We start from the raw sequence: 25,510 nt of genomic DNA on the forward strand, positions 1-25,510 counted from the left end.
CTGGGGGCAGGAGGAGAAGGGGACGACAGAGGCTGAGATGGCTGGATGGCATCACCGACTCGATGGACATGAGTTTGAGTGAACTCCAGGAGTTGGTGATGGACAGGGAGGCCTGGTGTGCTGCGATTCATGGGGTCACAAAGAGTCGGACGCGACTAAGCGACTGAACTGGAATTGGAACACATATATATGGAATTTAGAAAGATGGTAATGATGACCTTATGTGTGAGACAGCAAAAGAGACACAGAGATAAAGAACAGATTTGGGACTCTGTGGGATGATTTGAGAGAATAACATTGAAAGATGTATATTACCATATGTGAAATAGATCGCCAGTCCAGGTTCTATGCATGAGACAGGGCACTGAGGGCTGGTGCACTGGGACGACCCTGAAGGATGGGATGGGGAAGGATGTGGGAGGGGGTTCAGGATAGGGGACACATGTACACCCATGGCTGATTCATGTCAATGTAAGGCAGAAACCACTACAATATTGTTAAGTAATTAGCCTCCAATTAAAATAAATAAATAAATTTTTTAAAAAAGAAAATGCCATCTTTTCCAGTCCTGGCCGACCCCAATGGATCTCTAACCTGCAATTCAGGGAGTTGTCACCTGGTGGTGGAGTTTGGTTATGAAGCTCTGGACACTGACTATCAGGAAAAGATTATGAAATTCAACTGGAAAACTGCTTTTCAGAAATCAAAAATAGAAACCTTGAAAGTAGTCAAATAAAAATTTAAAGCTATTATATAATAAGTTTGAAAATAAAAAAGGAGACATTTTAAGGAAATACTTTCTAATGATATATAATCAAGGATGTGCTGATGTTTAACAACTGGCTGGGGGAGAACAAAGTCTTATTTCTCTGGTATAAATACACCCACCGAGGCTGACTTCAAGGTCACAGAACATGGAGGCGGAGGACATACGTACATTCAGCCAGCTTCAGCACACTTCTGCAATAACAATAAATAACTGTAAAGTCCCTCACTTCTACAGCTGTCATGTTCCCCATCTGATTCCACGAGCCTGAACTCAAGGCTGCATAAGATGATCATGACCTAATCCTTGCAGGGAAAGGCCCATCCCAGAAGGTCCCATCTCAGGGTCCCCATAGCACAGCATCTTGACTGAAGCACACAGCACTCTGTCCCAGGGATCAAGATAAATGCCTCCTACACATTACCTTCAAAGGAAGGCCCAGAGAGGAGGCAGGAATTGGCCAAGGTCATGTAGGCAGGATGAGGCTTCATGGGTGTTTTAAGTAAAAAATGCCTCCCTGATCCCCAAATCACAGCCCCCTCCACCAAGTCAAGTTCTCCCTAAGTTTCACATTCTAAGACGTTAATAAGAAACACGATTGTAAACAAGCAGAGCCTACAAGGCTTTCTCAGAATAGACCCCCACCCATGTCCTCCACCTGCTTTTTGTCTGTAGAAAAACTTTAGTCAACGTATAAATTTCATCAGAGACGTGAGAAAAGGCAGAAAGAAAGGAAAACAGTCAAGCAAGACAAAATAATAATACTTTAGCCATTAAACAAAGTCAAGGACTTTCAGTTCTTCCTCAAGGACTATAGATAATATTCTGAGCCACGTCCTTTGAGCTGTTTTGCAGATACTGAAACCCCCACTAGGAGGAAGACGTTCACTGTATGCTGCCCACAAGCACGTAGATCCCAGACCAGTTAGAACCAGAAGGTTGATGATGCTGACTCCCAATTACATCACCACCAACCAATCAGAAGAATGTCCACGAGCTGATCACGCCCCGTTCCTTGAACACTGTGAGACCCCTCCAGGGTGAGACACACAGTCTTGAAGGTATTAGCCAGGTATGACCGTCTTTGCCTGGCAAAACAATAAAACTTTTTAAAATTTATTTTTATTGAAGTATCATTAAGTTGCAATTTTGTATTAATCACTGCTTTTCCATTATGGTTTATCACAGGAAATTGAATATAGTTCCCTGCACATAGTACCTTATTGTTTATTCATTCTATATACACCAGTTTGCATCCAACCCTCTCCCACCGACTTCCTCCTTGACAACCACCAGCCTATTCTCTATGTCCGTGATTCTGGTTCTGTTTCATCGATAGGTTCTTTTACGGTTTTTGGCCACACTGCTTGGCTAGCAGCATCTTAGTTCTCTGATCAGGAATCACACCCAGATCCCTGGCAGTGAAAGCACTAAGTCCTCACCACTGAAATTTCAAACTATTTCTTTCGACTTCACCCAAAATTCATCCCTGAGATTTAAGCCAGCACCAGTCAAATTTCAGCAACACTATTTAAACTGCTTTCTTAATATGTAGATATAACAAAACAGACAGAGAGAACAGACTGGTGGTTACCAGTGGAGAGAGAGAATCGGGGAAGGCAAGATAGGGGTAGGGAATTAACAGGCACAAACTACAATGTATAAAATAAAGAAGCTGCAAGGACATATTGTACAGCACAGGGAATACCGTCCAATTTTATAATAAATATAAATGGAGTATGATCTTCAAAAATTGTCAATCACTATGTTGTGTACCTGAAACATAATATTGTAAATCAACTACACCTCAATAAAGAAAAAAGTAAAACAGAATAAGATGAATAGCTTTCTTTACTGCAGTACTTCTCAGAGCCGTTTGTCGCTGTTGTTCAGCCTCTCAGTCATGTCTGACTCTGCTACCCCGTGGCCTGCAGCACACCAGGCTTCTCTGTCCTTCACTTCTCCTGGAGCTTGCTCAAACTCGTGTCCATTGAGTTGGTGATGTCATCCAACCATCTCGTCCTCTGTCGTCCCCTTCTCCCCTTGCCTTCAGTCTTTCCCAGCATCGGAGTCTTTTCCAATGAGTCAGTTCTTCGCATCAGGTGGCCAAAGTATTGGAGCTTCAGCTTCAGCATCAGTTCTTCCAATGATTATTCAAGGTTGATTTCCTTTAGGATTAACTGGTTGGATCTCCTTGTTGTCCAAGGGACTCTCAAGAGTCTTCTCCAACACCACAGTTCGAAAGCATCAATTCTTCAGTGCTCAGCCTTCTTTATGGTCCAACTCTCACATCCATATATGACTACTGGAAAAACCATAGCTTTGACTATACCTTTGTTTGACTATACTGGGTGCAGCACTATACTAGACCTTTGTTCTCTGCTTTTTAGTACACGGTCTAGGTAGGTTTGTCATAGCTTTTCTTCCAAGGACCAAGCTCCCCCAAATTATCACAGCCCTCCAAGAGAAAGAGAATGCAACATTTGCCAGTGCAGTTGCCCTGGCATTCCTTTCCGCCGAATCTTCCATCCTAAGGAACACCTGTGGAGACTGCTGCCGCTGCTGCTGCTGCTAAGTCGCTTCAGTCGTGTCTGACTCTGTGCGACTCCATGGACTGCGGCCCACCAGGCTCCTCCGTCCATGGGATTTTCCAGGCAAGAGTACTGGAGCGGGGTGCCATTGCCTTCTCCAGGAGACTGCTGCACTGCTCAGCAATCATCCTAGGACCAGAAGGGGCTACTGGGTCCAACCCACCATGTGATGCCTGAGTGGCCTCTCCTCACACCTCTCCTCCTATGACAGGGAGCTCAGGGTCTGTTTCTTCCAAATCTAGTGTTCTAGTTGTTCTCTCTGGACCAAGAGAAAAGACAGGGGCTGACAACTTTTTTTTTTTTTTTTTTGATCTTGCTGTGTGGCATGTAGGATCTTAATTCCCTGACCAGGGGTTGAGCCTGCACTCCCGGCAGTGAAAGCATGGAGTCTGAGCCATCAACTGCCAAGAGAGTCCCAGGACTGACACTTCCTGAGCACCAGCCACACAACCAAGCTCTCCACACTCTTCTAACCCTCACAACTGCAACTCCGTGCCATCAGCATCACCATGCTCTTTTTCCAGATGAGGAAAGTTGGCTGAGAGAGATTAGGCAACGTGTTCCAGGCCTCATCTCAGTTCCAACTCCCATCTTTGCCTTGAAGTGACCCCTGCTGCCCAGGCAGGGATGGAAGCGTGGACAGGAACAGGGACTAATTCAGCCTCGGGGGTGGGCTGAGTCTGTGACAGGCCTCCACAGACACTTGAATAGGAGGTTGACATGTAGGCAGAAGTCTGGCAAGTGGATAACAAGGGGAAAAGAGCATGCTGGTCAAAGAGTCAGCGTATGCAAAGACCCGGAGGGGAGAAACAGCGAGGCACTGTCAGGGCAGGAGCAGAAGGATCCCGGTAAGAGGGCCTGGCTGAAGTGAGGACCAGTCATGTGGACCGTCAACGATAGTGAGGCAGGGGATAAAGCTGCAGGAGCTGTGGGCCGGGGCGGGGGGAAATGAAGACTCAGACACAGGGAGTGGCGCTCCAGCGCTATCAGAACCTCCGTGGTGGAGGTGGGCCCAGGAGCCCCTCACTGGGCCTCCCAGCACCTCACAGTCTGCATCCCCTCCACCCACACATTCTTCCCCACCCCAGCACCCTACTGAGGGCAAGGACCTTCAGTTCTAGGACCTTCCGTGGTCGTAAATATGGAACCAGTGAGTGAATGAATGCTCCTCGCCCAAGTCCTAGGAGAAGGCAGGGCACAGACCATCAGCTCCATTTCACAGGGAAAGCCAGGCTCAGGGGAGCTCACGACCAGCCTGTTAGCTTACAACGGTGAGAAAGGGGGAACGCAGACCTCTCAGCTCTGAACTTGGAGCCCGGTTCACTGCCTCATACGGGACTATTTCTAGAACTGAGATGCAAGGTGGGAGTTGATCTCACGGTCAGCAGTAAGAGCTCTGTTCCCAGAGGAGCTGCTGGCCGGCCTGGACTGGACAGTCTAGTGGGGGTGAGTGGAGGGGACAGAGAGCAGAAGAGGCTAGCCAGAGGGTCCTTCACAACCCTCTCCCCAGTGGTCCCCCTGAAATCCAGAGAATTTCGAGGGAGGATTCTGGGGATGTTAAGTGGCCCTTGGCTTGGAGCCTACAGAGCCAGGCAGAAGCCCAGCCAGTCAGAGGGAGACCCCTTCAACTCTGCTGTTGCCTTCTGTCCCCAACACACCCTCCCCAGGACTGCTTCCCACCACCCAGAGAGCAGGAGGCCCGGGAAGGGCTGCCACAGCTGGGCAATACCCACTCCCTGCCCGGCTCCCCACAACCTTCCTGCCCATCCTGACCACAGACCTGCCCGCTCCCAGGGTTCCCTCCAAAATCAACAGAGTCCTGGATTTATCCCATAGGAGTGACCTCCAGCAAGTACTCACCTGACCTCATCTCACTTCACCTCCATCAACCAGGCCAGTCCTTGATTTTCATTTCTACACCTACGGCCTGGCCTTGCAGGAAGTTTATTTTTCAATTATCCACTCACAGTCCTAATCACAAGTGATTCCCAGGCCCTGCCCACATTTATGGATTCAGAATCTCTAGGGACAGGGTCCAGGAATATGCGTGTTAAGTTCATATCCTGCCCAGCCCCACAGGTGACTCACTCACTGAAGTTTGGAGAGCAGTGGAGGTGATGTCTCCAGGTCCCTCGGGCTCTCATGTTGATTTCGGTCCAGTTTCTTTTAGAGAAGCATAGGGCATCTACCCAGGACCTACCGTTTGTAGATAGGTCCATCCCAATCACCAGCCACTCAGGAAGGACCTCTCTAATGCTCCACAAGATGGTCACCTAGAGGGGAGCAGAGACTCCTGGAAGAGTCTTCAGACCATTGGAAAAGCCTTCAGACCATTGGAATTCCTCTCAGGGAACAGGCTGAGGTGGGCTGCAGGGGCCAGAGGCGGGGAGGGTAACAGGGAAATCCTACCCAGAGACACATTTAGTTCACGTCAAGTTTCCAGCGGAGGGATTTACCAGGTTTAAAGCAGTTTTCTGTGAATCTTTGTCAAGGGAGTGTATGTACAAACAAACAGGGAGGGTTTTTTTTTTTTTTAGTGAAAAGTTAATCGGCTTAAAGTGTGCAACTAAATAAGCAAAGCTTACATGAAAGTGACCCACAGAGAAAGGACCTGATGGAAAGAAAGTTCTAGGAAATACAATATGGCCTCTATGTTCTTTTGTAGTTCCACGCCATAAATATTCATGGGGTGGTGTTAATGGGGTCTGCAGCTCTATGCAACCACAATAGTTTTTTTGTTTATTCTCAGGACCATGAACTTTGAAACCATGAACCTAAATTTCAGGACTCTGCATTCAGGCATGTTTGCAGAGCAGGAGGGGAGAGGTTCAGGCTGGCAGAGGACAGAGGAGAAACGGGAGGACCTGTGAATCATGCCTCCTGAATCTTTTGGTTGAGATTAAAGAGGAGAATCTGTTTAGTATGGGAGGCCTCTTGTCTCCAGGGTCTCCAGCTGCTCCAGCCTGGGGAAATGGCCTTCACAGGCATGGAGGACTTAGTTACTCAAGCATATGGCAGAGATGGGTGGGGAAAAGGAAATAGTTTAATTGGATCAAACAGAGTTGCTGCAGGTTCTACATGAACACACACACACACACAAACAAGTTTGAATCATGGCATTTCTAAGATGGAGAGAGTTTAAAAGTCACCCAAGCAATGCCCTTGTTTTCCATATGAGGAAACTAAGATCCAGGAAGGTTAATTGACTTGCTTAAATATCACATCTAGAAGCCACATCTGCTGACTATCAACCAGTGATGGCAAATATGAGACAAACATGCATCCCTCTTAGCCCCTCTATCCCAGGGCAACTATCCTTAGCTAATCACAGCCCTACTGCCCTGGACAGGAGGCCACAGCCTTCATATCCATCTCAACACAGTCTACAGAGAGCTAGCACAAAAGGATGGAGATGCCAGGTGATTTGGGACCTATTTGCCATCTAGGCCCTAAATCATGCTGGCAACATCCATAACCCATTGGCCATTTGTTCCAGCTAAGAGTTTTCTATTCGAAGCCACTTACAGTCTGAACTCAGGGCTCTGAGCGTGCACACCAGAAAAGCAGCAGGACCTGAGAATCCATAGGACTTCCTGTGTTAAAGGTCAATCATGAAAAAATGCTTAGCATCACTAATTATCAGAGAAACGCACATCAAAAATCACAATAAGGCATCCCTTCACGCTTGTCAGAATGGCTATCATCAAAAAATCTACAAATAAGAAATGTTCGAGAAAGGGGAACCCTTGACCATTGCTGGGAACGTTAATTGGTGCAGCCTCTATGGAAAATAGTATGCAGGTTCCTTATAAAAACAAAAATAGAACTATCATGGATCCATGCATGCTAAGTTGCTTCAGTGTGTCTGACTCTGTGACCCTATGGCTCACAGCCTGCCAAGCTCCTTTGTCCGTGGGATTCTCTAGGCAAGAACACTGGAGTGGGTTGTCATGCCCTCCTCCAGAGGGTCTTCCTGACCCAGGGATCAAACCTACGTCTCTTAGGTCTCCTGCATTGGCAGGGGGGTTCTTTACCACTAGCGCAACCTGGGAAGCTCAGAACTACCATATGATCCAACAATTCCGCTTCTGGGTGGAAGTGAAAACCCTGATTCACAAAGGTGGATGCAGAACAACGTCTGTAGCAGCGCTGATTTACAATAGCCAAGATACGGGAGCAACCCAAGTGCCTATCAACAGATGAGTGGGTTAAGAAGATACTTCATTTTATACAAATACAACGGAATATTACTCAGCCATCAAAAGAATAAAATACTGCCATTTGCAGCCATGTAGGTAGCCCTAGAGGATATTATGCTTAGTGAAATAAGTCAAAGACAGATACTACATGGTATCACTTATATCTGGAATCTAAAAAATAGTAGAAATGAATGTATGTACAAAACAGAAACAGACTCACAGACAGAGAAAACAAACTTGTGGCTACAAACAAGATTGTTACAAAACAAACAGGGGAGAGGGAAAGACAAATTAGAGGTCTAGGAATAACAGATGCTGCTGCTGCTGCTAAGTCGCTTCAGTTGTGTCCGACTCCGTGTGACCCCATAGATGGCAGCCCACCAGGCTCCCCCGTCCCTGGGATTCTCCAGGCAAGAACACTGGAGTGGGTTGCCATTTCCTTCTCCAATGCATGAAAGTGAAAAGTGAAAATGAAGTCACTCAGTTGTGTCTGATTCTTAGCGACCCCATGGACTGCAGCCCACCAGTCTCCTCCGTCCATGGGATTTTCCAGGCAAGAGTACTGGAGTGGGGTGCCATTGCCTTCTCTGAGGAATAACAGATACAAACTACTATATATAAAATAGGCAACAAGGGTATACTGTATAGGATACGGAAATTTACCTATTATCTTGTAATAACCTATAATGAATATAATATGCAGAAAAACTGAATCATTGTGCTCTAAACCTGAAACCAACACAATACTATAAATCAACTATACTTAACAAAAATCTCTGTAACGTCAGTCAGGACCTAGGAGAGCACCACAAACAGATGGGTACCACAGAGCAACTCAGCTCTGAAAGCTGATCCCATCTCAAGAGAACACCCAGTTTTGCTTTCTGCCTTGGTTGGCATCATCCTACTTTCCAGAGGAGCCAAGAGGCTACCTTGCTCAAGGTAGACATTACCTTCTGTCTTGCCTCTTCATCTATATTACAGTAAGTTTGTACCAATGCACTTTAGATCCATGTTCCAAGCAGGACTCACTTGGCTTAAGAAATACCTGCTCAGCTAATTCTCCAGAAAAAAAAAGATTCTCTACCAGTCTGGCATGAGCTGATAGGCCATATCTGCAAGGCTAGTCAAGCTTTACAGCTCCAAATCTATTTCATCTCACATGTCTGTGCACGTGTGTGTGCGTGCGTGCTGTCACTTCAGCTGTGTCTGGCTCTTTGTGACCGTATAGACTACAGCGTACCAGGCTCCTCTGTCCATGGGATTCTCCAGGCAAGAAAACTGGAGTGGGTTGCCACTTCCTCCTCCAGAGGATCTTCCCAACACAGGGATCAAACCCCAGTCTCTTAGGTCTGCACTGGCAGCTAGGCTCTTTACCACTAGCACCACCTGGGAAGCCCCTCACATGCCCACAGGTGACTTCTTGGACCCACAGGAAAAGGAGCCGTGATCCTGGTAACTGCACTGGTAACTTAAAGTGGCAGTCATGTCTGCCACTGGCCTAGAAGAAGGAGTGGCATTGGAGGTGCCACACCTGGCCATTTACAAATGTGTATTGTAAAGATACTGAAATCAGTTCCATCCACAGAAAAGAACACTTGCAGGAAGGCCTGAGCTCTGACTCAAGCTCTCCTTTTCATACTTACTTTCCACCCTCTCTGCCCTGCTCTGTGCCCAGGAAGGCAGAGCCTGTGGACTGCTTCCTCCCCATCTCCCTGCTGTCTGGCCTCTGGTTGCCTTCAATCAGGAGGACACCCTGGTTGATCAGAGTGAAGAGGGGAGAGAGCTGTAGGCATTTCTTCCCTGCTTTCTCCCTACTTTGGTGCCAGATTCAAACTACCATATATAAAATAGACAGGCAAGGAGGATACACTTATAGCAGAAGGAATTATACCCATTGTCTGATAGCTGGTTATAGTGGAATATAACCTGCAAAAAAAAAAAAAAAAACCAACCCTGAATCATTATGCTGTATACGTGAAACTAACACAATAAATGAGATCAACTATACTTCAAGTGACTCAGCCACCTAGCCTCCTGCACAGGAGCTGGAGCTCCTGTAACGCAGCTCACCTCCCGTTTCTTCAGCCCCCGGGGAGACTTGGTAGTCTCTGGGTGCCTTGTGCTCTTCTCCGTTCCTTAACCCTGCCTCTGACAGTGGCCCCTTCACGAAAATCTCTTCATTTGAAACATCTGGGGTAAAGTCTATTTCCTGCTGCCATCTTATATCCTGTCCTAAGAAAGTCCTCCCATTATTTCCATAGCTAAACAGGAAGACGGCATTCTGACTGGTAGGGTGCATGGCTACTGTGGCCTAAGATAACACTTCTCACTGCTTAATTCCAGCAGCAAAGGACTTTGCTGTCTCACACCTGCTGTGTTCCCATAGCCTGAGCTCACATGGCCTCCAGTAAGTCATGGAGAAAAAGGTGCAGTTTAGGTTCTAAAAGCCAGAGGGTTCCTGGACTCTAATTTTGCATCTTATGTGCCTGATTCCAGGACCAGGCATATCTCCTAAGCCCTGATCTCTCCACTGTGGAATGATCTCTTGTCGAGCTTTAAGTTACCAGTGCAATTAAGCAGGACTCATTCTGAAGACAAAGGCCCACTGGAGAGCCAAGCAGTGCAGAGAGTGGACTGATACACTAGGCGGAAAGTAAAGGAGACCTGGGGTCCACCTCCAGGCATGCCAGGAGCTATCCATGTGACCGTGGACACATTACTGCCCTTCTAGGCCCTAAGGGTTCTCATAAGACAGAATAAATAATTTCAATGGTAACTTCCAACTCAAACATTCTAAAAGATTTTCCCCTGAGATCTCACCTTGTGTGTCTACTTTATGTTCACTAATGGTCATAAGCATATCATGATTTTGCCTAAATTTCTTCATAAAGGTTCAGCAAGTGTGGGCTCTTGTGGCAGAGGCTGTTTATTATCCACCAATTTTCTCCCTTCTGCCCTAAATAACACAACCTCTGATGTTCAGTCCCAGGCCTTCCAGAAGAAATAATTCCCAGAATCCCATGTAGCTATCTGTGGTCATGTGACTAACTTTCAACCAACGAGATGAAAACAGATGGTATCTCCTGGGAACCTTATCTCTCATTCTTTGTCCTTTTTCTTTTCCATGCCTTCCATCTCCAGACTATGTTTGTGATGGTTTGAGCTTGGGCTACTGTCATGGACCATGAAGACAAGGGCGTCAGCCTAGGGAGAGTGGAGGAGCAGGCTGGAAGCAGATTGGACCCTGGGGGGCTTCCTGGAGCAGAACCACCATCCTGGTCATAGATAGCAGAACTCCCGACTTTGAAGTGAGAAAGCAGCTCTGGCCCGTTTAGGGCAGTGGTCCGGCTGTCACTGTATTGCTTACCAGCTCTAGATCCACCCTTGTTTGCCATGTTTTGCCCTTTGTGTTGTGCTAGATCCGAACCCTGAAAACGTTTTTTGTCAGCAGAGGGCACTAGAGGGACATGGCAAGAGGAAGGGACTTCCTCGTTCGGGGCGGGGGCGGGGGGTCTCATCTTTCTTGCTCCTGTAGAGTGGTCACCAGCAATGCTCAGGAGACCCACTGGCACCCAACCTTCAGAGTTCTGACTAAACTCCAAAGGGCAATTCCCCACTTCTCAGCCTGTTCCTGCAGCATCTCAACAAACTTCTCCAGCTGTCGGGGGGCCACAGCCACATCCTTTCCTATTAAGTCACAGCCTGGGAGGGTTGTGGGGGCGGAGGGGCCTCTTTCAAATATATTCCTTCCCGAATAATTGCTCCCTATGTCTACCATCCCTGTTTTCTTTAAAGTTCTCTCTGCCTCTTTTAGTAGTCATCCCTTTTTGCTAGTTAATAATCCTTATATTAAATTTTTGAATTACTTCTGAAATTACTGATGTGGTTTCAGTCTCCCATCTGGATCCTGAAGGCCACAGCCAATTAACGTGGGTTCATTACTAGCAGTTCAGCCTAATCTTAACTGAGCCATGCAGTCATCGCCACGGAGCAAGTGAGTGATAAAGACAGGAGAAGCTTTCTGCTTTTCGAAAATCTTCTCTCCAAAACTTATTTGTGACAAACATGATAGATAAAAGGTTGAAGTCTTCGTCTTTCATGGTTCCTGAAAAATGTTTAAAAAATGACCGTCTAATTAGAAAAATGAGCATAAACAGAAAGAAAAAAGAAAGTCCATAAATAAGGAGGGGAAAAGCCCATAAATAGGAAATGCACACAGCAAAATAAATACAAATGACCAAAATACATTTTCAAAATCTCAAAATTATTTGAAAAAGAAATACAATTATAATATAAATGCAAATTGAAACAAATGTAAATGATTTTTCTCTTATCAAACCTACAAAGACGTTAAAAACTAGAATATAAAAATGTTAATGTTAATCTTAATGAGAGTACGAAGAGTAAAAAATATATATTTATAATTTGAAGGGCAGTTTGAAAATAACAATCAGAAGTCCTAAAAGATCTGTACTTTTGACCCAGCAATTCAATGGGTAGAATATTTTTCTGAGAAAATAATTTAAAACATACACATAAATCAGGCAATAAGGATAACTCCAGCATGATTATTTACAAAAGCAAAAGAAAAGACTGGGAAAAAAAAAAATCTGTATGTCCAACAATAGGGGATTGATTAAATTAAATATGGTGCTGCTGCTGCTGCTAAGTGCATCTATACCAAACAACTTAAAATAGATGCTATACAAGTACATTTATTACCTAAGCATCTTTATTGTCATGGAAAAAAGTTCATGAACTAAGTGAAGTGAAATACAAGCAGTTCAAAACAATATATGTAGCATGCATGGAAAAACTCTGGGAGACTACGCAACAAATATTAGCAACAGTGACTCCTAGGCAATGGAATGGCCTGAAGTTTTTACTCTTGCTGGCTCTCTCTGTATTTTCTAAATGTTCTCCAGTGGATGTGTATTTGCTATATAATTAAGAAAACTGTTTTATGTTTTCTTTTATGTTAAAAAATGTATAATTTCCCTTTCCTGCCCATCTCAAGGGCACCCCAAAGCTTGCTGAGCATCTCTGGATGAACTCATTTATGTTTCTCTAGTCTTTGAGGCAGAACTCAGCTTGGGACCTGTCCTACACACAGAGCCATGATCTCTCCCCCATCTTCCCTTCCTTTCCATTCCTGAGGCCCAAGTCTGGACTCCATGCTCCCAAGCCTAGAACTCCTGGTGGTCCTCCTATTTCCTGCTTCTACAGATCCTAAACATCACTTGTCTTACCACGGTTGTCTGCTCAAAACACATCAATAGCTCCCCCTTGCTTAAGGAGTATGTTTTAAATGTCTCAGCTTGACATTCACTGTTTCAAACCTCTTTCAATCTTGTCACTAGTATTCAGCAGAGTAAGCCAGGTAATGCCACAGCTCCAGACAACTGCAAAGCATTCCTGCTACCCTGTCTTGACTCATAATGTTTATTTTACCTGAAATGCTTTCCCCTGAATCCCCTTTTTTAAAAAAATCTCATCCATCCTTCCAGGCCAAAGTCATGACTCATCAACTCCCTTACCAGGAAGCCTTCCTTGATTGCCTTACAGTGACTGCTACCTTTTCCAAATCTCTATGGAATCTCATTTGCTCAGTTTTTCATTTGGCAGTTATTGGTTGAGCACTCATCATGTGCCAAGCACTGCACTGGTGAGTGGGAAACCAAACGAGTCTAATTTTCTGCCCCTTGAAGTTCATTGTCTGATATGGAGACAGACACTGAGCAGACAGTCACTCCAATGACCATACCTAGTTACTGATTGTAAAACCTGTGGTACCAGGAAAAAAAGGTGATGAGAGATTTAAGAGAAGGGAATGATTGAGATCAGGCCTGGGAAGGCCTTAGGGGGAAAGGACACCTAAACTGAGGGTCCTAAACAGATTGGGAGACCAGGGGGCAGCAGGGAGATGGGTGCAGATACCATCACAGTAGCCCACATGGGAGTCAGTGGGGTTCAGATCAAACGGGGGCAGTAAAGAGGGAGGGAAGTGGATGGGCTGAAATTTGGAAACAGAATTGGCAGGACTTGGTTTGGACCGCCTGAGAGAAGGAGGGAGAGACCTGTATCCAGGATAGTGCCCTGTTCCTAGTTGAAGCACCTGGCATCACCACCAGGTGCCACTTGGCATCTGCCACCATGGGGCCCAGACCCCAGCAAGCCATGGTTGAGCCCAGGGGGAGAGGACGGTGAACCAGTGCCAGCTCAGCGGGAAGGAGAATTGACCCAGGCATGGGATAATAAAGAGTCAGGGAGGAAGGTAGCCTGCTCCTGTGGGAAACTGGCTCAGGCAGGACTCATATCAACTCAAGGCCAGTAACCCAGGTGGGAGGAAGGAAAGGAGGCTCGATGCAAATTGCAGGATGAGCCACGAGATAAGTGGCCCAGCTGGCGGAGCGGGCAAAGACTCGGGGCTGAACATCAACACTCAAGTGCCCGCGCAGGCGAGCTTGAGAATATTTATTGGTAATTGACAGAAGTGGTTAGAGGGTGGCGTGATCACAGATAGGTCTGTAACCAATCAGCAGGAAAGCTCAGTTCCTGTTGCTATGTTTGCATCCAGGCAGAACTGTATTATGAGCGGGCTAAGAGGATACCATGAGAAACCTGCTTCTATGCATTTGGTTTATCTGTTATCCACTCCCTGCTTCATGGATGAGAGCAAGCGAGCTGTGGAGCAATAAATTACCACTTGCCGCACACTCTGGATCCCAAGAGAACTCTCTGCAGAGGGAGAGATAAGCCTGCACAGGCCACAGAGAGATTATCACTTATAGGGAAATTCTTAAACTGGGAACAATAGCAGGTGTAATCATAATAGCAAGGGGAAGAGCTAACAATTAATGACCACTTGCTAAACACTTTTTGTTCACTACCTCATTCAATCTGCAAACAAATCCAGTTGATGGGTTTTCATATCATTTTCCCAATAAGGAAACCGAAGCTCAGAGAGGTTAAGAAACTTAATCAAAGCCACACAAACAACGAGGACATAGGCAGACTTTAGGCCATGGGCTGCCTGATGCCAAAAGTAGTCTCTTATACAGGATATTTCATTGCTTTGCTCTGCCACCCAGGCTGCCCCTCAACCAGAGCCTCTTTGGAAATCATGGGCCATCGAAGTCCTCTCCTTCTGGGGAGGGGAGAGTGGCTGGACCCATTGTCCTCAACTGACCTGACCCCCAGGCACTTATCTGGGCCTGGTAGGAAAGGGATGGGGCAACAGAGAGGATGAAAGATGCATTTCAACACCCTGTATTATTCATTTATTCTTCCCTCTGCTTTGGGACTAAGAATACTTTGAAGGCCAGAACTGTCTCATCCTTGTTGGGTTGTTAGCCAAGGACAAAGAAGAGGGTAGGGAGAAGGTGGAGGGTTATGGTGCTCTGGGGAACAAGTGGAAAATATGACCATCAGAATGAGCAGTGAGAGATGCTTGTTGATTTGGGGTGGGGGAGCCAGGAGAAGGGAAGCTGTTCCAGGGTTGGAGAGACCATGGTTTCAAGGGGAGAACAGGTGTTTGAGGTGTTTGTCTCACAGATTACAAGTTCAGTGTCCTGTGTAGGTCCTAGCCCAGCACTCCCTGGGCAGACACCTCTCCTGCAATACCCACAAGATCATAAGATCTCGGAACACCTCTCATGAGTGCCCGGATCATGTCCTGGCTCTTTGAAAGACCAGTGGAGAGAATGGAAGGAAAAGAGCTTTATAAACAATGCTAAGGCAACGCTGTAACCACTGTGGGGTTTAATGCCATTATTCTTCCTCTTGAAAAACAGTGAGGGGTGAGAAGGCAAAGGTTTGGAGACCAATGGAGTTACAGCCTCTAGATTGCTCGACCATGTGTGCCAGAAGGATGTGCACTGCCATCGAAGGCAACGTGAGCCCAAATCCTGCTTGCATCTTGGCTATTTGGACCCTGGAGGAATGCTTTTGGAAAGACGAGTGTCTGGGAGAACCACAGACTGAACAGAGGCTCAGATTAACACCAATCACATATCTAAAGTCAAGGGCTGGCTTCTAGAGTGAGACCTGGACATCTGTTTGGCTTGCAGCACAGGGAACTACCCCCCAACCCAGCCAAACATCAAGGAAGCCAATGAGAGCCATCAAAGGTTTGTTGATAGGGCAAGGTCTGGATATAGCAGAACCACTGCCATCAGCATCACTAGGAAACATAAAACTCTGAAATCATCATCTGCTCCAGTTGTTTCTTGCTCTTTGAAACCTTGCTGGATTTCTACAGAATGATAATAATAAAAACAATAATATTTATTGAATATTAAATATTCAGTTTACCATGTTCCAAGTACTATTCTAAGTGCTTTATCTATCTCAACTCATCTAACCCTTATAATCGCCCTCTGTGGTAGATATTAGTAACCACATTTTATGGGTGAAGAAATGGAGATCCAGAAAGCTTAAGTGGCTCACTTAGGGTCCCAAAGTCATTTAGTCCAAGAGCTGGGATCTGAATCCGGGCAATTTGTCTCCAGAGTCGGCTCACTCCTCAGAGCTCTCAGAGGAATAGAAAGTGATGCCGTTCATGTAATTCAATTTAATGCGCATGACAAGTGTTTCGGAGGCCACAAAATGATAGCAATATTTCACAAATATTGAGTGCTTCTATTTGCTAAGCACAGTATCAACTGCCTTTCATTCAACAACTGCTGTGAAATAGGAGTTTCTATTAACTGCATGATGCAGAAGAGGAAACTGAGGCTTTACAGCTGCAGGACTCGCTTAAGCTCTCACGGCTAGTAAGTGACAGAGCTGAAAAGGGAAATACAAGTCAGCCTGACTCCAAAGCTTGGGTTCCAAAGCCAACAGGCTAGGTGGTCAAACATCAGGTGAGGAGCCAGGTGCTCAAACAACTACAACCGGGCCAGGGAGAACCCCGAGGGTGGCCGGAGAAGCAGTGGTAAGGGAGGTCCAGGTCTGACGGGAGGCGCTGCCGGGTGGGAGGGCTGCTGCCCGTCTGCACTCGGCTTCCATCAGGAGCATCTTCCCTCTGAGGAGGCCATGCCCAGGAGCTCCCGGGACAGGGCTGAGGTCTGATTGGCACTCAGCTCCTTAGCACCCAGGACCTGGCCCTGCAGTTGCCCGGCACCCTGTAGACAGAAGGCTGTTGTGATGGCTCCTTCTCTCCTCTCTCTATGCTGGACAGAGGAATAAAGGACACTCCTCCACACACATGCCACCCCCAGCAGAGGCTGCAAGATGCTGACTGCAGCATCGCTGGGCAGGAGAAAGAGGGAAACACGGGTCCCACCGACGTCAGAGTTGGGGACCCTCTTGCTGTTTTCTGCCTCCACTGTTGAGCTCCGCCTACAGAGCCAGCATCATAAGTCAAAGGAGCACCAATGTTGGGCAGAAGGTCTGGGCCTGAGGGTGTGTCTCCAGATGCAAAATGGAAACTATTCCAGCTGTTTGTCTGCTCTGGGGCCTGGACTGAAGGCCAGTGGGGTGGCGTCCTTGCTATCTTTCAGCTCTCGGAACATGCTCGCCCAAAAGGGGCTTATGCCTTCCCCTTCTGACCTCCCCTCCCGCAGATGCTGGGCCCTAGCCTGGCTGGGACCTCTTGGCTCTGTTGGGCACCTGAAGGCCACCTGTTCTCTACCGGCTCGGTTAGCTGAATCCTCAGCCTGGGTAGCCGTGTCTCTCTGCAGAAGCCAAGACAATGTGTTTCCTCCCCTAGCTCTGCCTTGGCCCATCCTCAACTTTTTCCTAAAGTTCACCTTTCACTTACTTTTGAGATGCTGTTTGCCAATAATTATCAGATCTGAACTTAAGAATCTCTAACTAACTCTACTACATGAAATCACTTGTTCATGTATCACGAAAATTCAAATTCCTCTGGAGTGTTTCACCACAAGTTCCAGGAGTACTTGGGAGCACCTGCTCTGTGCTCTAGGGACGTACATACCCATCACTGAACTCTCGCCTTGTCCGGAAACAGTGCTGAGCACGTGACAAATATTGCATCACTCAATCTTGGCAACCCTGAGAAGTGAATATCTGGAGTCTGCTCAAGGGAGGAAATTGAGGCTCAGAGAGGTTAAGTAACTTTCTAAAGGTCACAAAGCCTTGCACCAGCAGCAGATTTTGGACCCCAGTCTGTCAACTGTCAAAGCCCGGGCTCTTAACCACCTCATGCCCTGCCCTGGGGCACTTCAGGGGTGAAAAATTGGAAACCAAGGTGGACTAGATGCAGCTCCTGTCTGGAGAAGAGGGAAAGATCAACATTTCATTTCCATGCAGCTCTGGAATATTTTGACTCCATCAAATCAGCACCTGCCTGAATTGGCAAGGACACGAAGACAAGCAGGGATGAAAACAAAGTTGTAAAACTGCTAGCCGCCCTCACCTGGGTGTGGCCACCTGGAGAAAGACCAGGTGCCAAGGAGATGGTGGCTCCCACGCTAGGGACAGGCTATGCCAGGGAGACAGGCTTCTAGGAGGTACCACGGGAGCCTCACATCTGTGCTTAAGAATCTGGGGTGCGTGCCCCTGCCATGAAGGAAGGAAATCCTGGAAGTGCTGCCCAGGACTCCACGTCTCCACTCTCCACCTGGAGCTCTCTCAGGAGGGGCTGCTGCCCATCCGGCTGGCTCTGCTTCCCTTTCCAGGCTGACAGCAAGCTTGGAGGGTCCTTCAGACACGGACCCAGGCCACACAGGGCCAGGCAGAATCATCCTTCCCTCGTTCAGCGGACATTGACACGTCCTGCGATGTGCTGTGGGGCACTGGGCTTACAGCAGTGACCGAGGCAGACAACCATCACTGGCCTCACACAGTCTGACATTCTAGCCTCACATCAGCAACGTGAGGGCTTGCAGGTAGGAGCTGCCCTAGAGAGGGCCATCGTAAAGAGGGCTCTGGTGACCCCCAAATGAGGAACTGATTGTAAGGTCACTGTCTCTGGGAGAGAATGACAAGACAGAGTGGGGCCCCAAATTCCAGGCAGAAGTCAAGTCTCAAAGTGTGAGGAAGGCCTGCAAACTTGCTCCTGGGAAATGGACTAGTTCCCAGGCCAGCCTCCTTACCGCAGCTCTGCTGCCATTAGCCGTCAGGGACTGCTGACTGTATTTATTCATGGACGAATATATATGCTTACCATATGTGAAGGCCTGGCATTTATTGACCCACCAACTGAAAAGTAAAGCTGGCTGTCAACTTTACTTTTATGAACCCAAAAGGCTATGTAGCACGTTGCAGTTTACAAGGTATTCGCATATTGTTTCAGCCTTAGGTAGACACTGCTAGCGACCGGAGTCCCAGATCCTCAGTTCCATGCGTCCACTGCATGGCTTCCCACTTTTCTACTTGAGAACCTTTTCTGAGTCTAGAGCCCATGGCAACCTCACAGAGAGGGGCAGGGAAGTTCACGCCTCAAGGAACGTCACATTCTTCCAAACTGGCGGCACCGACATCCCCCATTCCACATGCTCTTTTTTTTTTTAAGGTGTTTTACATATTTATTCATCTCTGTAGGCTGTGTGGGGTTCTTCTCTGCAGCGCACCAGCTTCTCTAGTTGCTACACGCAGGCTCCAGAGCACACCTGGGCTCAGTATTTGCGGAGTATGTGCTTAATTGCAGTATGTGGGATCCTAGTTCACCAATCAGGGATTGAACTCAGGCCCCCTGCTTTGGGAGCACGGAGTCTTAGCCACTGGACCACCAGGGAAGTCACTCCACATGCTCTTTTAACAATGTGACTTTAACACTCCTCCCTTGGATGGGTGGGCTGTGTTCATGTCCCTTGAATCTGGGAGAGCTTGTAACCATGGCAGAAGAGATGTTATGTAGGTCCCGAGGCAAGATCATGAGAAACTACAGCGGCCATCTGGTTCCCTTGGGATACGTGCACCTAGAATCCAGTTGCCATGCTGTGAGGAAACCTAACCAGTCCACATGGAGAGACCACACAGAGAGGCCACCTGTAGGTTCTGGCCAACAGTTCAACTGAGGCCCTGGGCAATAGCCAGCCTCAGCTGCCAGATGTGAGAGAACCAGTGAGCCTCCAATGATGCCAGCTCCTGGCTGTCAGTCACCCTCAGCCTGCATGCCTACCCAGCAGAGGCTCAGACACTGCGGAGCAGAGGCAGGTCATTTCTGCTGTGCCCTGTCCAAGTTCCGTATCTACAGACTCACCTACAGAGTCAAATGGCGCTTGTTCAATACCACAGAGTTCGGGTGGTTTTTACACAGGGATAGAAGCTGGAAAATGGAGCAAACAACGAACAGTAGCTTTTGTATAAATGTTCCAGCCTCCTGTTTCCTGGGCAGATAATTCTGGGAGGACTTATGGAAGGGCTAGGTGGGAACAAGGTCCTATTAACTTAAGGCAGTTACCTGGATTCCTCTCCCTTCATTGGATTTCCTCATTCCAGGTCATACTTGCCCTGCTCCCTCACCCTGCTGCATGGGATCACCTTCTAAACAATCTACACAGAAGTCCTGTCTAAGACCCTGCCCTCTCAGAAATACAGCTACAACTAGCCTTATGTCTGCCCTAGAAGCAGTTTTGTCCCCATCCCCATTTTGCAGATGACAAAACTGAGGCACAGAGAGGTGAAGGACTTGCTCCAGGCCATACGAAGAGTAAGAGGCAGGATCAGGATAAGGATCCAAGCCTCTGGCTCTGGGTGCAGCTAAGGAATTACGAGTGAGGGCAAGCAGGCTGGAGAAGCTCTCAGAAGCTTTGCAAAAGTTGTTCTCAGGGACATGGTGGTTGAAAGGATGTCTTGCAATTTACTCAGTCAAACGCTTGACCTCATTTGCACTGTCAGATGAAAAGCAAACAGCAGATCCATGGGCCACCAGACAGAGACCACACCCAGGAAGCCCCACGCATCTTACCAGCCCCAGGTCAGGAGCACTTTTCAGGTCCACTCCCATTTCAAGATCATATGATTCGAAAGCATTCCTTTTTACAGCATTAAATAGATTGGTTTTTAAAATATATATTTATTTATTTGTTCGACTGAATCAGGTCTTAGTTGCAGCAGCTGGAATCTTTGTTGCAGCATGTGGGCTTAGGTGTCCCAAGGTATGTGGGATTTTAGTTCCCTGACCAGGGATCGAACCTGAGTTTCCTATATTGGAAGATGGATTCTTAACCACTGGACCACCAGTGAAGTTCCTCAATTAGACTGTCTATTAGTAAATTTAAATTTCACAAGTCAAAACTTCCTCCAAAGATCAGCATGAAGATGTTCTTTCAACAAGTTTCTAGGAAATCTGTTTATTAACAGTTTATTAATCTGTTTATTACAGTACCTAACTGTAAGTCAGGTACTGTGCTAAGCACACTAACCTATTGGGAATCATCCTTATTTACAAATGAGGAAACTAAGGCACAGAGAAGTCAAGTGACTTGCCCAGGGTCACACAGTTTGTAAATGACAGAGTAAATAGAAAAATGAGCAAACGGTAAAAGCGTAAATGACAGGACACTGATCAGTTTGGTCAACCTCTGAGAGCCTGGGCTGGAAGCAAAGGTCATAGAGCCACACAGAAGGAAGGAGCCAGGGGCACAAACTCCAGGGCTCGCAAGGTGTGAAGGGGGCTGATGTGGACGAAGGGAGCCAGCTCCCTGGACCTGGCGGTCTGCCCCCCTAACTAGTCCTAGTTTCACTCTAGGGATGAGGAACTAAGACTCAGAGAGGAACATGCCAAGGAACACAGCTCCTGAGAGGCTAGGAACGGACCCCAGACTCTCTGTCTGCACTCTGCATTCTCCACAGAACGGAGACCCCTGGCTCAAGAAGGGCAAGTGGGAGGTGTTTTAGATTTGAAGCCCCAAGGCGGGTCCTAGACAAGGGGCTCTAGCCAAGAGGAGTCAGGGATTAGCACGTGACTGGGATAGGAGGACAGGCTACCCTTTAAGGTTTGGTTTGAATATAGAACCAGCAAAGGCAGTGCTCTTCGCAAGCCGAGAGGCACGTCCTTTCACTGAGATGCCAGTCCTTGGTGAACTGCTTATTGTCCTTAGAAGGCTGTTCCTTTGCTCAGGGAATTTCCAGAAGCCTGAGCCTATTGATGTCTCTCTTGCCATCGCCCTCTTCTGGACACTCTTAGCATTGGCATGGATGAGGGAGAGGTCAGGGGGTTGGGAGGATGGAGGATGACTGTGGAGGATGCTCAGAGCTGGCTGAAACCCCACACCTACTTTCCCAGCCCTGCCCGCCCATCCCATCCCATCCCATCCCATCCCATCCCGTCCCGTCCCGTCCCGTCCCGTCCCATCTGGGAAGAGTCGCAGAACATGCCAGCCCTGGTTATCTAGCAATTTCTCCAAAATTACTGGAGAAAAACGAGGCCCCAGGCTGCCTTAGTGTTATTGCACAAAGCTGAGACCAGCAGCTGGAGAGCTCCCAGACAAGACCTATATCTCTTTCACCCAGATTCACAGGGCCCAGATGAGCACTCAGCGTCCTAGAGGTGCCAAATACACTGACTGCTACCCCCGTCCAGGCCCACTCTGCCTCCCACAGGCCCCTGGTTCACATCCAGTAAAATCCAGGCTCTGACAGGTGCAGGTGGTGGCCGATGGCAGATCTACTCCATGTAGCCCCCATCCCAGTTTGGTATCCTCAGTGTCCTTCTTCTCAGGCAAGGCCACCATTCATTGCTCCAGAGGCTCTTCAGGCCTGGTTGGGACCTAGGTCCAGTGAGGAACCGAGACACCTCAGTCAGGACACGCTACCTGTGGATATTCTCTCAAATTACCCAGGGATCAACTCTTTGTCCTCCTTCCTAACTCAGAAACCCCACAAGGTACAGCAGTGGACTGTTATTCTGGAGAAATCTTCCTTCAGGGTAAGACCAGGCCCTCAAGCCTGGTTTGACCGGCACCCTCCGCAAGATTCTCAAGTCTTAGACGCTCTCCTGGGTTCTCTGGCCTCGGAGTAACCCGGTCTGCCCTAGATTTCAAGACTTCTGACCTGCCAACCAGAGCCTAGACTACACTGGCTGCAGCAGCAACACAAGCCGTGTCTTCATCACTATTCCATGCGCACAGAATTTCCCCATAAATTATCTGAGACCTCCGACAATTACCTCCCCAGTGCAGAAGAGAAAACTGAGCCTACTAGAGGGGAGACAGAGCCTCTCCAGGGAGTGAGGAACGGGGCCCACACTGGCCCACGGCACGCCCTCATTCAACAGAAGTAAAACACCTTGCCCTTCTGCGCATGGAGGATGCGAGCTTCCTTCTGTCCGCTCGTCTCAGAGGGCCGCCCACAGAACCAGCCGGACCCTGCCCAGACATAAACACCTCTACCCGCGTCCCCGGGCCAGGAGCTGCTCGGCGGGCTTCAGACCAATCCTCTCGGGAGTGTGAGCACCCCTTGGGGAGTGTGAGCACGGTTCCAGCTGGGAACTGCCCCAGACCCACGGCTTTCTTTGGAACATGCGCTCGGGTTTTGCAGCGGCTGAAGCTGCTACCCTTGGGACACACGAGCCCCTAGTGGGAACTGGAGCTGCAGCGCCCGGGCCGCGATTAGCGCCAGAAACACCCGCGCGTCCCGGGGCGCGGCTTCCTGTCCGGATTAGAGCACCTGACGGCTTCCATCTCTGCCCGCCCAGCACGACCCCCAGCCGCGACCACAGAGCAGGCTACGCGAAAGTCTGCAGCAACTCGAGTCATGTTCATTCTCCATCGGCTACCGCTTTCCTTTTGCCCGCAGTGAAGCTTTCCCTTTTTAAACTCTCTTCCCAAGAGTAACCACAAGATCTTGGGAAACTTTGCGTGAAACTTACAAACGCCATGAAATCGGAACCAGAGACTCCGTCTAAACCTGGGAACGCCGCGCCCAGCCCGGTTCCCGCCCCTCTGCTCCGGCTCAGCGCGTCCGGCGGTGGCCCGTGCTGACCACCTGGCTGTCAGGCGACCCGGGGGCCCGCCCCAGCCCCTGGGCGCCCTCTCGGCCTCGGACACTTTGGGAACATTCCCGCGGCCGCCACTCGGTGTGCGCCGCACACTAGGGGCCAGGACGTCCCAGCCGGAGAGGTATTTAAGCAGTCCCTCTGGGGCATTGTTTTCCCGGGGAGTCCGGGGGATCTCAGCGGAGGGGAAGGGTGACCCGCCCCCAAAAGACTGCCGCGCTGGCTTGCCCACTACCTCGTTTGCATTTCAAAGGCAAACTTCTGCCGGACTTCCCCGGCGGCGGCACCTACCGGCTTTGCACGGGTCATGGTAATGCTCCAGCTGCTGCTCCGCGCTCTCCTCGCCTTCCAGCGCCGAGGAGTCCCAAGCGGCGTCCGAGCGCTCCCCGAGCCCCCCGGCGTCGCGGGGCAGCGGCAGCAGCAGTACCAGGAGAGGCAGCAGCAATGGCACAAGGGCCCCGAGCGCAGTCACACGGGGCATGGTTGCGAGCGGCCGGCAAGACCGAGGGAGTTGAGTGCACCGAAAGCTGGACTCTTGGGCGAGCGACCGCGTAGAGTCGGGTCGGCGGCAAGCCGGCACGGCAATTACGCGCGCCTGCCGGGCATGGCTCCGGCGCGGAACCCCCAGAGCGCGGCGTCCCGGTCCGCGTCCGCGCGCCTGGGAAGCCGCTGCTCGGAGCTACTTGCTCGCCGGCCGAGGCTGCGGCGGCTGCGACTGTGGCAGTGGTTGGAACAGTGGCCGCTCCGCCCCTCTCCACCCGGGCTGGACCGCACAGCCTTCGCCAGGGGCCCCGGGCAGCCAATCACTCGGGCGCCCGAAGCGAGGCCCCTCCTCTTCCCGGCACCTCCGCAACTTCGGAGGAAGGGGAGCGAGGTGCAGAAGCTGAAGGCAAGGACCCGGGGCCTGCCGAGCTCCCACCGAGCAAAGGGCGCCCTTTTCTGGGTGTTACAGCGCCTCTGGCCCACCCTCCCTTCAACGCTGCTCCTGAAGATCAAGGCTGGACTTCCCGCCTTGCTTTATTCTCAAAATTCACTTCACAACTCCCCGGTGCACACGTGGGAGAAGACAGGAGGCAGTGGCTGGAGCTGTGAGCGCCGGTCCGCAAACCTAATGCGAGCGATCCCCATTACCACCAGCTCGCTATGTGCTTTTCGGAGAATCATTTCCTTGTAGGGATGAAGCCAATCTTCTCTTTGGGTCGCTTTTGGCGCATGAAAAAACCGACGATTACGATCCTCTCAGCTTTCTCCACATTCCCTCGTCCAGCCGTGACCGGCGCTTGCTGCAGTAACCACCTAACCTAACGTATGGCTGGTGATATTGAGTGGCTTAGAAAATAATGATTTAAAATGACGGATTTCCCCTCTACGTGACCCTATCCTTTAGGAAAACAGTGCAAGACGCTTCATACAGGCAAGACTGACAAACGAACAGCTATACCTACTATTTGTGTTAAATTACAGGCATGTTTTATTAAATAAGCCATTCACCATTAACTTGATGAAATAAAAACAACCAATTTCTGAAGTCTGGTTAATTTTTTGCTAATTAAAAACATATGCCCAAATAGTGTAAGAGAATAATCAAGAGATATTTGAAACCCCCTCCTATGCTGTACCTTAAATGTAAAAATTGTTAGAATTGAGCCAATTTGATTTATAGACATAAAAATGCTATTACCAAGAGGCTTTTCAAAGACCTTTCTACAAAAGCAAAATTGCCCCATTAAGAAGTAAAATACATCAATGTGTAGTCAGCATCACACCCAGTAGAATCTTTTTTCCATTTAAACTGCGAGCAGAAAAAAGGAACAAGATTTCCTTTGGGATTTCCACATGGTTTCATAGTCACCAACGATAAAACAGCAGACAGGGAGCCCAGAGCTGGGCTTTGCACAGGATTCTGAATTTCTTGCATTATGATCATCTAATAAGTAGGCTGACAAGCCCTAAAATCCAGTAAAGGTTTAACTACTGGATGTTTTGTCTTGGCCCTTAGAAATTAAGTTGACCCTGCTTCATGCTGAGCCTTCATCAAATGGGC

General features: G+C 48.6%; 1 protein-coding gene across 3 annotated transcripts in view; it reads right to left on the bottom strand.

Annotated features, from left to right (window-relative positions):
• The window catches only part of TLL2 (tolloid like 2), a 144,157-nt gene extending 119,966 nt beyond the window's left edge, over positions 1-24,191 (bottom strand). For all 3 annotated transcript variants that reach the window (XM_042238664.1, XM_027960295.2, XM_027960296.2), the window contains exon 1: positions 23,758-24,191. In XM_042238664.1, coding sequence (XP_042094598.1) covers positions 23,758-23,947 — 190 coding nt within the window. In that variant the 5' untranslated portion in view covers positions 23,948-24,191. The remainder of the gene's footprint in view (positions 1-23,757) is intronic.
• Positions 24,192-25,510: the final 1,319 nt, after the last annotated feature.

The sequence above is a fragment of the Ovis aries genome, chromosome 22 (assembly GCF_016772045.2).
Source record: "Ovis aries strain OAR_USU_Benz2616 breed Rambouillet chromosome 22, ARS-UI_Ramb_v3.0, whole genome shotgun sequence".
Lineage (NCBI taxonomy): Eukaryota > Metazoa > Chordata > Mammalia > Artiodactyla > Bovidae > Ovis > Ovis aries.